The sequence below is a fragment of the Mus caroli genome, chromosome 5 (assembly GCF_900094665.2).
Source record: "Mus caroli chromosome 5, CAROLI_EIJ_v1.1, whole genome shotgun sequence".
Taxonomy (NCBI): Eukaryota; Metazoa; Chordata; class Mammalia; order Rodentia; family Muridae; genus Mus; species Mus caroli.
In genome coordinates, this window is record NC_034574.1 from 144,672,503 (window position 1) to 144,687,007 (window position 14,505).

At 43.7% G+C, this 14,505-nt stretch overlaps 1 protein-coding gene across 12 annotated transcripts in view; it reads right to left on the reverse strand.

Moving 5' to 3' along the window:
• The window catches only part of Stard13 (StAR related lipid transfer domain containing 13), a 199,848-nt gene that overhangs the window by 67,042 nt on the left and 118,301 nt on the right, over window positions 1–14,505 (reverse strand). For 2 of the 12 annotated variants that reach the window (XM_029477487.1, XM_029477486.1), the window contains exon 1: window positions 12,107–13,441. The exons of 8 other annotated variants lie outside the window; for them this stretch is intronic. In XM_029477487.1, coding sequence (XP_029333347.1) covers window positions 12,107–12,425 — 319 coding nt within the window. In that variant the 5' untranslated portion in view covers window positions 12,426–13,441. Of the gene's footprint in view, window positions 1–12,106; window positions 13,443–14,505 lie in introns of those variants that run through there. 2 more of the 12 variants (XM_029477485.1, XM_021161877.2) reach the window with 2 other exon arrangements.

Genomic DNA, 14,505 nt, shown 5'->3' on the forward strand with positions numbered 1-14,505 from the left:
ACTCCTGTACGTGCATTTACATAATTTCCAGGATGAATTTCACTTTAGGTGTGTGACTGATATTTCTCGACCGCTGAAGTCTCAAGGTTTGCTTTAAAAAAAAAAAAAAAAAAAAAAAAAAAAAAAGGAGAGAGAGAAAGCCAACAAACAAGGCTAAATAAGGGAAAATTTAAAGACTAACAAGTGAACGCTGGTAGATTACAGACTCCATAAGTCTGTATTCAAGATATTCAAACACATAATATGACCCCTGTTGGTGAAATTAGCAAATTCGCAAAAGTGAACATCAGAAACATCTCAATAGAGAAGGTGATCCCACTTTTATGCAAAGCTAATGTTACTGTTTTCCAGGGAAGTTAAAACAAACAAACAAACGATGTATTCTAGCTTCATTTTCATTGTTTTCTTTCTCATTCAATCATATACTTTCATCTGTAAAGAGAGTCTGCCACTTTATCCAGAAAAAACAGTCCTGATTTTGAGGGCACAGGCAGACTAAGGGGGATGCAGGGAGGGAACAAAGCTGACTTGGCTGGAAGGGAAGGCTCAGCTTAAATTCCAGCCTCAGGTCTCATGACCTCCCTGACCTTGGGTAGGCTAATTTACAGGCCTCAGCTGGACAGAACTCTCCTCAGAGCATTACTGTAAAGCCATCCCACAGGTACAGGAGAGTAGCCTTTGCTACTCTTACTATGGAGGAAATGCTGATTTTTTTTCTGTAATAGACAGAGGTGTTTCTAACTACCCCTACCTCTGCTCACTTAGCTCTTCATTTGTCCTAAAAACAAAAACGAAAGGCATTGAGGTATTTATTCATCCTACAGACAGTTGTGGAGTGCCTTCGTGAGAAAGCCTCTGTTAAGGGCTGTAGAACCCTGCCTGGCTCCGACAGAAAGGGGTCAAAGTCAGGCAGGTAAGACAAACAGGTTTCCTTACAAATCAGGGAAGCACACCCCTGAGAGGACTGCAGTGTTCTCTAGGGTACACAGCAAAGGGTGTGCATTTCGATTAGGTGGTCATGAAAACCCAGCAGATGACGTGACATTTGACTCAGATGGTTTTACGTGGAGAGCCCCCTCGTCTGCGTGTCAAGAGCCTTGGAGTCTCGAGAGCTCATGCCTTCCTGGCGGCAGGTGCTTATGGGTTTATATGTGTGTCTGTTGGAGGGCCCTGTGGCCACGTGGCACCTGTCAGCCTACATCCAGTTCCTCCTCTGACAAGGCACTTAACATGAGTCATTGTGTATTCCACAGAAGGCTGTATTACGTGTGGGGAGTTATAAATGAGATGTGACACTTTGAAGACTGCAGCAAGGCTTCTCCTAAATGGCTGTGACTGTGGGAATACAAGTGCCAGTCCGAGGAAGGTGGTTTTGCTATTAGAATGTACAATGTGCTTATTGGTTAATAAGTAAAATATTAGCCTCCATATGCCTTATACACAGTGATCTCAAGGTCAAAGATGTCTTAAGACAGAGTCAAACACAGCAGAACCTTGGGGAAAAGCTCTCTATCAGACATGTGGGCTTCAGTAAGGGAAACACAGTCAGAACACTGATTTTCCATGTCGAGGAGAATCTGAACAGATGAGTAAGAATGATAAAGGAAGAGGGCTTCCCGGGGATTAGTGACTTGGAAAAGCTGGGAGCTGACATGCGGCCCAAGGTCACTGACCTCAGCAAGAGGTCCCGAGTCTCCCCGGTAGGCATCCTACCAAGTCCATCCTTATTGTGAAAATACACTAGGGTTCTGTGCTCGGATCTGCTTTGTAAGAATGTAACATGCAAAGTCATTTAGACATCATGCAAGTACACTGATATTCAGTTACCTTCATGCCATAGAACTATTTTGAGTTTGTGTCTAAAAGATTATAATGAATGCTGTCTGTCTGCTCAAACTGTAACTACTGTAGAACAGAAACTTTTGAAAATAGTTCTCCATGAACTTTTCGTTTTTCCAAAGAAATAACAAGTAAATACACACGCACATAATTAAAAAAAAAAGATAGGAAATCCGTCTTGGTCAGACTAATGGATGATCTAGAACCTTGTTTTACAATTACTAATAAGTTTTAAAATGTATTCTTTGAGAATTATATAGACACATGTGATATATTTTGATTATATCCATCCCTACTCCCGCACCTCTAATTCCTCCAAAGTCATCCTCCCAATGCTGTATCTTCCCATAAAAAATTCACTGAGTCCAACTACTGAGTCCAGTTATGTGCAGGGATGTGGGATTGTTCACTACAACCCAGGCCACCTACCAAGAAAGAGGACTACCATCTCCAGGAACCAATATCCACCAACAGCTTCTCAGCTAGGGGTTGGGACCTCAGTGCCTTTCCATGGTCTGGGAGTCCTTAACCTGGGACTTTTAGATAGGATCCTGGGGCCTGGAAAGCTTGCTGCCTACAAACATTGCTCTCTCTGTGTGTGCACATGTGTGTGTGCATGCCTCTTAGTGGGTATTCCACTCTCGGGCTGTGTCTTTCTGTGTGTGTGCGTGCCTCTTTGTGTATATGCCTGTGTCGGTCTGTGTGTCTGTCTCTCTCTGTTTCCTTCTGTCTCTGTCTCCCTCTCTCTGTGTGATTGTTGTGTTGCAGAGGCTACTTAGATTATTCTACCATTACATGCAGTGCTCACATTTTTTTTTTTTTTTTTTTGGTTTTTCGAGACAGGGTTTCTCTGTAGCCCTAGCTGTCCTGGAACTCACTTTGTAGATCAGGCTGGCCTCGAACTCAGAAATCCGCCTGCCTCTGCCTCCCGAGTGCTGGGATTAAAGGCGTGCGTCACCACGCCCGGCCAGTGCTCACATTTTGCTCAAGAAGAAAACCATGTATCTTGGAGAAGTCAAAGATGGCCAGTTACTTTCTATTCTGCATCATGTGGTCTATCAAAATTTGAAACGTGGAGAAATAATCTCATTTTCTCTCTCTCTCTCTCTCTCTCTCTCTCTCTCTCTCCCTCCCTCCCTTTCTCCCTTTCCCCTCCCTCCTTAATTCTCTCTCCATCCTCTCATTCTATAACTATATAAAAGACCAAGCTACAAGTATCCTTGAACAATTATGTTGTCTAAATTATGACATCATAGATAAATAACACCAGGCTGGATGCTAGACCGAATCTTCACACCTGTACTTTCTTTAAAAAAACAAAACAAAACAAAAACAAAAACAAAAAAACCTCTTAAAACATTTGTCTATTTTGTATTGTGTGTGTGCATATATTCGTGGAAGTCAAAGGAGGGAGTCAGTCCTCTCCTTCTACCATGTAGGTCCTGTGGATGTAGCTCAGGTTACCAGGCTTGGCCAGGGCCTGCATATACTGAGCCTTCTCACTAGTCCACATCTCTAGTCCATAGGCTAAGGTCTTGTTAATGGTTTGCATTCACTGAATGTTGATGGAAGGCATGAGTAACCCTATTAAAAGCAAACTGAAGATCTGGAGGCCAAGAAACTCAAAGATATATCTGTCAGATACTCAAATTCCTGTAATCACTCAGGTCTGTGCTAGTATGGGAAAAATGTATAATGAAGTACCTTGGAGCTGGGAAACTGTCCATGAAAAGAAGGTAACATGGGGCTGGAGAGATGATTCAGCAGATAAGAGCACCTGCTCTGGCAGAGGACCTGAGTGTGGTTCCAAGCACATATATCAGCTCGTAGCCATCATTAATACCAGTTCCAGGGTATCTGATGCCCTCTTTTGATCCTAAACACATGGTTCACATGCATACATGCAGACAGAAGACTCCTGCATACTCCATAAAAATAAATAAATCTGCAAAAGAAGAAGGTATCATTGCTCTCCTAGTTGTGAGTCCACCTCTGTGGAACTATCTGTGGATATCCCTGGGCAGCACATCTGGATGTTGCCCCATGGTCCTGGGCTGACTGGGACATTCATTCCTGCTAACCCTGATCCCTTTGAGTATCCCACCTGCACCAAATCCTTGAGAATTCCAAGCACACACAAAACTGCAAGGTTTGCTGTCAAAAGAGTAACTGTAAGAAAAGACTGAAGGCAGCATGGTGGGCCGTGCCTGTAATCCCAGCATCCCTGTGGTAGCTGAGGCAGGAGAGCTGCTGAGAGTTTGATATCAGCTTCCTTTGCACAGTGAATTCTAGACCAGCTTGGGCTACAGTATTTTAAGAAAAGGAAGGAAGGAAAGGAAGAAGGAAGGAAGGAAAAGAAAATATTGCCTCACTTAATTCTCATAGAGAACCAGTGTCCCTTTTTAAGGTAATGAAGTCCTCGAGGGATATAGTCATACTTGAAAGTCACGTGTGGTTGAATCACAACCATAGAAAAGAACACTGTAGGGCTTTCAAATGTTTGACTTCGATCTTTATTGTAAGAGAGGGACATATAATTCATATTGTGGTGAATGGGGGCATACTTAACATCTGCACACACATGGACTGAAACAGCATTACACAGACAACAGTCGTCCTTTGTGTATGCAAACTGCTCTCACATCTCATCTGATTCTATCCCACATCAGCTGGCACTACTGGTCATATGTTAACATCACTGGTTTTAGCTGTCATCTTGACTGAGTGAAAAGCACCTTGGTGATTGTTGGGTGCGCCTCCAGGTGTGTCTTGGGGGATCATCTAAGTGGGGACTATTGACCTGAATGGCGATAACACCATCCTGTAGGCCAGGCACCCAAGTGGAATAAAGAAAACCTCCATTCCTCCACCCCCTTTCTCCATCCTGGCCACCCCGACTCCCTGTTATGGTAGGGGAACTACTGGAACCCTGAGCAAAAACAAATCTTTCTTCCCTTGTTTTTCTCTGGTGTCTGCCACAGTCATGGCAGTCTGGTTAACACACATCTTGACTTTGTGTCTTAGTAACATATGGCTATGTGAGAAGAATCTAGTGAAATAAGTTGAATGGTGTTCCATCAGTGGAATACTTTGAGATCTCCATAGACTCCCCTTCTTTCTTAATTCTCTAAAGTCTTACAAGACAACCTCAGGACCCCCTACGTTTGTCACTGAGATATTTCCCAAACTCCCCCTTTCCTCTTTAACTCCATTCTCTCCTCCTTGGTTTAGGCCCTGTACCTGGACTACTGCAATAGAATCTCAACAAGTCTTAAGCCATGAGCAGCCCCTGAATGGAGTGTCAGCTCACAACTGCGGCCTCCTGTGTCTCCATGGCCTGGCCATTGCTAGCCAGGGCTCACAACTGCCCAGCACTGCCCAGAGTCCCCAGTCTAGGCTTTGGTTCATACCCCACACTTAGTGCTTCCAACTGTATCTTTCCATCCATCACAACCCTGACTCATGTGCATTCCCCTTGCACTATGAATCAGTGAAGATGTTGGACTCTCAGGTTGGCCTGGCTCTTTTCTATAATAGTCCTTATGAGATTATCCTGGGATGTTCTCAGTGCAGTTTGTCTCTTCTATCTGTCCACAGTGCTTGCTTTGGGGACCTTACTCACTCTGGCACCCTGAGTGCCTGGCAGAGCACATGGAACCTGGTGTGTGTGCTGTAGGTGTTGAACTGAGAGCAGCTGGGAAGGGCTTTCCTTGTTCTTCAGGAGTCGCAAGCCAGAGTAGGCTGTAGGCTTGCTCCTGCCAAAGGACTCTAAGAAGTCTCTGGACCTAGAGTCACCTTCTCCCTGGAAATTCTTCTTTGTCTTCCTACCCTTTCCTGGTTTGATTCAGGGAAGTTGGAGGACACATGCTGGATACCACACTTTTCTGTTTTATTTTCCTAGAAAAGTCTGATACACCTGTCTCAGGGGTTGCAGTTGGGCAGAACACTAGAACCCAGGTGTAATCAATAACGAATCAATGACATGCCGTTTAGAGGCCTTCCAGATGTGGCTTTGGAAGAGTGCTGGGGAGACAGATGTGGCTTAGAGCCTGGTCCTAGGCGAATGAGGCTAGTTCTGGTGGTGAGCCAAAGGTCAGAGCTCCTCCTGAGTTTTGGCTCAAAGACTCCAGGTTTGGTTCAGTGTGGACATGCCAACACTCCCTGAAAATGCCGAAAATGCCATGGAGGAACCACAACTAAACCTGGCAGTCATTCAATCAGCTATGATGGAGAGTGGGGATACAGGATGCTTGTAATGTTACAGCAATGCCTGAACTCTGCTCAGCTATGACTATTTGGGTTCTCAGGGAGGGGGAGGAACTGGGTAATATATTAGGGTGAGCTGACTTGGGGCACCCTTCCTTCTACTCTGCTTAAATAATGCCTTTGCTTTCTCAGAGGTACAGCTCCCTGGACACCTGTTCTAAGAAGCAGTCTCAGAACTGTCTCACAGGATGTCTACCCTACTCTGTGAAACAATGGGCACCTTGAATCACTATTCGATCTGCTTTCTGTGACCAGGATTTCTATCTCTTTACAGACTGAAAGTGTGATCACAGTGGATATGGAGACAGCAGGGGCTCAATGTTGGCTTGGGATACTTGTGGCTACTGTCAGTAACAAAGAAAAAGTGAGTTTTGTATGTGGCATGGCTGAAGATGATGATGGTATAATGACAGTGATGGTAGGTGACTTTTGTCAGAGAATAGTGGCAAAGCCAGGAGAAAAGAGTATGCGCCCTTACTAAATAAGAACAGGAAGATGGAAGGGAGACCAAGTAGAGATTATAGACATGACTTTGACAACAACAGAAAACCCAACGCCACCATGAGAATTAAGATGTCAGTTAAACAGTGGGGCTCCCCATGCAAAGGGCTCCCCAGCTCACAGCCTCAGTTTCCCTATCTGCAAAACATATATCCCATTATGCGTACGTTCCAGAGAAGCTATGAGGTGGAGGAGCCCACAGAAAGGATGAACAGTTAGTTCACATTACAATCCTGGCTTGGGCACAGGGATGTGATTTTGTTTTGTTTTTTTTTTACAGTTGTAGAATAGAATGAGTTGTTTATATTGACACTCATTTAAAAACCCGAAGCCCGAGCTGGAGAGATGGCTCAATGGTTGAGAACATTGGCTGCTCTTCCAAAGGACTCAGGTTCAATTCCCAATATCCACATGGCAGCTGTACGCAACTCCAGTTCCAGAGAATGTGACACCCTCTCACACAAAGACAGATAGATATACAATCAAAACACCAATGTGCATAATAAATAAGTAAATAAATAAATTCCTAAAGCCATTATTCTTCCTTGAAATGAATCTTGTGTTCTTCCCCTATCAATATACAGCAGAGAGAAAACATACCCTCAATGAATTTTACATTTTTCTATATGCAGTTAGAATGCAATGTGCTCATACTTTTTTTTTTTAAACCAAAAGCTCCCCTTCAAGTGTGAAGAAAATGACACCCTAGGGAGATGTATGATTCTGTAGTTTCTAAAGGCCCCTGAGCACTCTGCTTCGCTGAAGAAGCTCACATGCAGCTCAAAGGAGAAAAATTCTCACTTTAGAGAGGCCTGCTTATTCATTCTTTTATAACTGCCCCTCTCAGTACCACATGAATTCTGATGCCACAGTAGGACCCAAAGGCTCAGCTCTAACGAAGCAACACACACACACACACACACACACACACACACACACACACACACGGCCCAGGGAGAGCAGAGGGAAGCCAGGCATAAGATCACAGGACGAAAGCAGAATCTCTGCTCAGCAACATAAAAGTGTTGGCTTGCACACAAAGGCATTCTTGAACACATTTCCATGATGCACAGGACGCAGGATACAGTATGCCTCAAGTGCATTTTACTCAAGAAAGCAACTGACCTCATACAAGGTGATGACTGCAGAGGCAGCCCGAATCATGCTCTCTTGTTTGCTATCTGTGGTTCTCGAATCTCCAAAGTGAAAACGCACACTCCCCGGACCATCATAGAAGTCCTGGGCACAGGTCTCAGGAGGTCTCTCTGTGCCTCCCACTTCCAGAGCGAGCCTAGGATGGGTGCCACACTACCAGGGGTTTCCTGAACTGCCCCAACCCCACCTCCATCATCCACTGGATGTCACAACCCATCCAGGATGACACTGTCACACTTCATCTAACCAGCCAATTCTCACTCGTTTAACTCCTCTACCTCCTTAACTTTTAGCTTGTGGCCTTACAATTCTGTAATCCTGCCACCCAAGGCTCAGGCTTCCCTCCCTCAACTTCCCGTGTCCAACCCGCACTTACCCCAGCCCTAGAAGTTTTGGTTTATTCCACTCTCCCGTTCCCTCCACAGCCGGCAGCCTCTGTGTCAGCCCAGTGCTAAGCACCTCAAAGGGGCTTGATTAATGTTTTCTTTTGCGAAGGCTGAGGAAGCTTCCAGCGTGGTGGCACAGACAGACATAGCTGGGAACAGATGATCGCCCGCTTTCCCACTTCCGGCCACCACCGAGAGCAGAAAGGAACCTCACTGGTCCCTAGTGACCTGCGGGGCCTCTGCGGAGATTCCAATCCTCCACACTTCCTCTCCCCATTGTTTTCATTCACATTAAAAAGAAACATCAAGAATTTTCATCAGAGCCTCCAGAAGGAAGATTCTGTTTGGAGTGGAAAGAAGCATGCGCTGTCCGATGAAGCAAACCCCTCATGGGGACGGAAGTATAAGGCAGAGTGTGTCCCACTGACCCTCATTACCAACAAAGTCTTCAGAAGGGGATGAAACTCGCCATCCCTAAAGATGTAGCTTACAAGTCATTCTGAAATACTGACGGCCTATTATGCCCTTGAAGATTATAAACACACGTTGAAAACGTTCCATGGGGCTGGACATGTAGCTTGTTGGCAAAATCCTTGCCTATCACACATGAAGCTCTGGCCAGATAGGCAAACCAAAGACAACACTTTCCACAGCTGACTAAGTGTAGCCAAGATGAGGTTTTTAAGAGACCTCCACTTCCTGGGTACAAAGGCATAATGCAGGCCTTTAAGCGTCCATGAATTCTCTTGTTTTTAAATTTAATTTAACTTTGATATTTTTGAAGCAGGGGCTTGCTGTGAAGCCCAGGCTGGCCTTGAATTCATTATGCAGCTCAAACTTGCACTCCTCCTGTTTCTGCTTCCAGAATGCATATGATCTCTTAAATGTTACAAAGCTCCTCTTCTTTGGCAAGTGTGGTTTCCATTTACATTCTAAGCTATATATTATTGTGTATTCCATAATGGCACTTCTTTCATAAAATGATCACAGCACCAGCCAGTTTAGAATATTCAAAATGAAGAATAAAAAGAACACACACTCTCTCAGGTGTTTACCACATTGTAGATTTTTAAAAATTCATCTGTGGCATGACGACTTCTATTAGCGACTCTATTACCTTCCCAAGAAGTCACTTTACCTTTTCTCTTAGGGTGTACAAGGGGCTCCCTGTTTCCCGGCAGCTTCTGAGATATCTGTCTTGGGTCATCCTGGAACTGACATCACCGGTTGCTGACATTCCAACCCTGCTTTCTCCCCTATAGGGACACTTTTTTCAGACCTGTAGCTCACTCCTTACTACCCACACCTGACTCGTGGGCCACTGAGTCACTTCCTGTCTTTCAGACTTGCTGCTAAACTTCCCTTTGTAAGAACAACATTAAATACAAATTTAGTGAATATTGCCACAGGAACAGAATGGCCTTTTAACAACTGTAGGCTAATAAACACAGAGCCCACTGTGGGAACCTGGAATCTTTTGAGGTTAGGATATGAGAGGGAATTCACCAAAGACTTATCGGTGACTCGGCCTGTGATTTCCACCTGCCAGTGATTCCCAGATGTGCCAGAGACCTCAGAGGTTGCTTGTGGAGGTGGCAAGCACTTAGTGTATCCAGATGTGAAGACTTTCCTGCCTCCAGGGTGAGTGGAAGACACATTTGTAGTCATTAGAGATTACAAGCATGTTAAGCACAGAAAACTCTGCCTCATTGGATGTTTGAATCCCCAGTGGCCACCGTATGTGTGGAAAACTGTAGATGTATAGCCAGCATTTGTATGAATACTGAAAGTAGATCCATTATATAGAATACACACTTAAAAATAAAAAATGAGTAGTTAGTTCTGGAGAAAATTCCTGGGTACTATTTTTACTGTGTACACACACACACACACACACACACACACACACACACACACCCTTACTCTAAAAATTACTCAAAAACTCTTTTGTCTCTTGTGTTCATTTCTGTTTCCATGGAAGCCACCCAACTTTCAACAGGCACCACACCAAGCTAGATTGTGTAACGGCTGCTTTTGAAAAGGATTCAATTTTTCCCCTTTAAACGTCTATTTCAGTTGACCTAAGAGGTTTCTTTTAGCACTGTTTAGTTTTAGAGAATTAAGTGCATTTAAAAGGCAACTGGGGGTTTTCAAGACTTGAGGGTCAAATCCCATAAGGGCTCCCAGCCAGGTGGCTCTGTGTTCCTGACCCCAGTCTACCCACGAGGAAAGCTCTTGAGCCTTTCTGACCATCAGTCCATGAAAAGGACAACTACGAGGGGCTTTCCCTTAATAAAACTCCTGCCAAAGCCTCTGTATGCCTGCATTTATTTTCAGTCTAAATTCAAGTTCTAGGCTGAAGGCTCACAGCACTACTTGATATTTCTTTTTAAATTATTCCTTTTTATTGGGGCAGGCAGAGTCTGTCAGGTATGAGGCAAAGATTCTCAGGTCTTGTATTCCTGCTTCTCTTATGGCATTTAAACAGGTTCTATTTCTTCGAATTTTCTTTTCTAAAAAATTTAACTGTCATGGGCAAGGAGCTTGATGTACCACAAAACCATAAGGAAGAGTCACATACCACATTGATAGCAGGTACAGAGTACCTAAGCAGGAGGTTCCAGAGTAAGCACATCTTTAAAAATACTGTTACTTGGCCAGGCAGTAGTTGTGCATGCCTTTAGTCTCAGCACTGGGGAGATAGAAGCAGGAGGACCTCTGTGAGTTCTAGGCTAGCCTGGTCTACAGAGTGAGTTTTAAGCGATTAGGGCTACATAAGACCTTATATCTCACAAACAAACAAACAAACAAACAAACAAACAAACAAACAAATTTGCATTCTAGCTATTTCTCAAGGCAAAAATAAATGAAATAGAAATAAAAAGTGTTACTTATTTTAGGTAAATACTTAAGGCAATATCAGGTACTAAATATTTAGGCATTGTTTAGGTGTTTTTAAAGTCAGAAACTCTGCCGTCCTTCTGGAGTTGAACCCTCCTGGGTTCAGGATGCTGGCTGCTCAGCTCACCCTGGTTTGGCAAGTGAGAAGCAGGCAAGTGATAAACCTGACTGAAACCAGCCTTTTAATGTTATTGTAAAAATGGCAGCCTGCACCTGACCCTAGATTTTTTTTTTTTTTTTGTTATTTTAGAATCTGGCTTCCCAGTGCTCCTTAGGATGAAAACAAGCTTCCTGTTATGTAAGCTATACAATGATATGTGAAGCTAAGGAATTCCTCTTTGGCTAAAGTTCTATTCTGGGCAGTGAGTACCAGCTTGGGATTTTCTTTTTTAATAACCAGAATGCGGCTTACATAAAATGTATTACAAAGATGAACTATGAAAGCCAAAAGGCCAATGTTTTTAAGCATGCAGCTCTTGGTGCCACCACCGTGATGGACCAGCGGTGAAGGACACGGGTCTGGGATGGTCCTGCTGTGCTTGATATAACCATGCAGAAAGAAGTGTTTAATCAAAGCAAAAGCAAAAGCAAAACCTTCAGTTTCATTCCGATGCTCTGTGTTACGCAAATTTCAAATAAAAAAAAAAAAAAGGAAGGCGGTGGCTTTGGAAATTCGTAAACAATTTGCAAGGTATATTTGATCATGTCATGAATTGCTCCTAAAGCAAAAATGGGTCAGAAATTATATCCACCTTTTCATCTTTTTAAGTGTTCGTTTCTTGGGAAAGCTTTGGTGATACAGCTGCTAAAGGTCACAAGCAGAGTGACTTTAAGATGATTTAAATCTACTTTTTAAAAATGATTTTATTGCTCGCAGTCTATAGTTTATAAGATCAGAAGATGAAGGGGGAAAATACCTTCTAGAGTGCAGGGCTTTGATAAGGCAGGTATTATTTCAGGGGTGAGTTGAGAGGGGTCTAATGAAGTGACTCCAAAGAGCGGCTTGCCAGCTGTGTGACTGTCTGCAAAACCTGACCCTTCCCAACCTTGAGCCTTACCGGGATGAGGAAGGCGCTCTGACAGTCTTTTCAGAGGGCTGAGAATCTTGTGATTTGGGAAATGAAACTCTGATGCAGTACATATAATCAGAGACACCCATGCCACTGGGATAGTGTCACAGACTCCAGAGAAGATAAGCCTTGTCCTTCTGTCATGGCTGCCTGAGGGTAGACAATGGCCACACCTACGCCAACTAGATGAAGGAAACCCCCTGTGAGTGCCAGGGAATAGCATGGAATGCTGAGGTTTATCTGACTCTTGTGTTGCTCGGAAAGCTTTGTTGATGAGCCTTGATCCCAGTGGTTGACATGACTTCATAGTGTGGTCTCTGACATAGCAGGCTAAGAATCTCCACAAAACCACAGGCTCAGCTGTTGCCTCTTGGTCCCTTGGGCCAGCCCCGATGCATTCTTTCTCAATTTGGGGATGAAGTGTAACGTTTCTAATTGCTCCCTGTTTTGTGATCCAGTTCTAACAGAAGCAAGATAAAGGTGTGATGCCGGAACGTGGGCCCTGAGTAAAGTCGTGTCTTTAAAGGTCATTCTGTTACTCTAAGACAGACCTTAGGGTGTCTAGGTAAGTAAATAGCCTTGGACAAATCAGCCATGCAAACAGGCCTGGGTGCTTGTGGCCTTGGCTGGCTTTCTCTGAAGTTGACTTGCAGGCATCTATGACCCCCATTATCTGTTTATTCTCTGTTCCCACTGCACTTGACCAAGGGCAGGCACACAGGGCACAGTTAAACGTGGCTACACTTCACCTGAGTTGTCGCAGAAAGGGAAAAAGTTTGACAGCACGCAAAGGTACTTTATGGTTCGACCAGATATAAACACTTACAATAATTGTGGTAGTTAATAAACAGGGAATAGGTTATTTGGGAGCTAACAATATATCCTGACAACATAATGTTCTCTCTTCCTTTATTTGTTGAGATGTTGCCCTTTTCCCAAAAGGCATATTCTGGGATGTCCTCTTTAACATACTCCATTTGAGAAAGGTTTATAAGGCTCACAAAGTCTCTGTGATTATTCTTTTAAACAAAAATTTCTTCCTATAAACTGTTCAAATATTCTGCTAAAAGAAATCTATGTGGCTACTGTTGGTATTTCAGTTGTGGCATGATACCCAACATATTATGTAGAATGCTCATTTAACCACCCCCATCAGGAGGAGGAAGAGACTGAGGATCAGGGAGGTTAAAAGAGGCGACCTAGGTCTTGCACTAGGATGTTGATACTTGAAACAAGTATTTTTTGTTTCCAGTCTTTGTCTATAACTATGAACTTTTCCAAATTCTTCTGAAGGAGCTAGACTGTAAATAACAGATAAAAATACAGCAAAGTTTCTAATATAACTTCTATATGTATACACACACACACATATGCATTAATGCATTAACTGGTAATTAAATCTGTGTGTTAACACTGCACCACATAGAATAAGATGTGGAGAAAGGACATCTATAAGGAAGGGCTTACCAAACTCTGCTAAAAATAGAACTTCTTGTTGGCAAAAAGGAGGAGAGAAAGTAGAATTACTAAGCAACATTTTCCAAAGGTCGTGGCAGGTTCCCAGAAGGCTCTACAGGAGACCACTGGGTTTCCTGCTGGACTGACATCCCTAAAAGTTTTTATAGAGGTGAGGGCAGGGAACATTCGGCGACCATCAAAACAGAGTGCTACTGGCCACCTAGTCAAAGCCCCTCATGTGGCTTCTTGCTCTCCTGATACTCTGTGGTTGACTTTACTGACACCATTTTGGGGACAGCGATCAGAGGTTCAGAGCTGCAGGGAAGCACACACACAACCAACGATGGTGTCACAATTCAAACCCAGACTAGCCTGAGCCTCAAGCCTTCCATCTGCCACAAAGTCAGGCTGATCAAACTTGTTTTTTTATGGCTGTCATAGTTGCTGGCACATAGCATTTCCAGCAGGAGAACAAAACAGAGCTCTTGTGACTTGGGGACAGGGGAGAGAAAGTGTATGGATCATTAAAAAGGACAGGAGGCTAATCCAGTCACCTATACTCCTAATTAAGCTAAGCTATCTGCTAGCCAAGTCCTGCAAGGCTCCATGGTGATTATCAAGATAGCAGGGACTTCAAATGGTGTTGATAATAGACCATAATCAGATTATCCAACTTTGACCCTTCCTGCCCCCTGTATCTTAAGCAAAAATGTTCTTTTAAAGCTAAGGTTTCTGTGTTTTGTTTTGTTTTCTGTTATTTACTAGTTCAGAGTGATCTTAGAGACCCCAAGGATGTTAGAGGCAACTTTCATTTACCTGTGGAAAGAGAAAGAAGTAATTCTTGCCAGGTGGATGTGAGATCTCAGAGATCTACTCACGAAGCCTCTTTCTGCCTTCTGTGTGGGTCTAACACTCAGTGGTCTCCACAC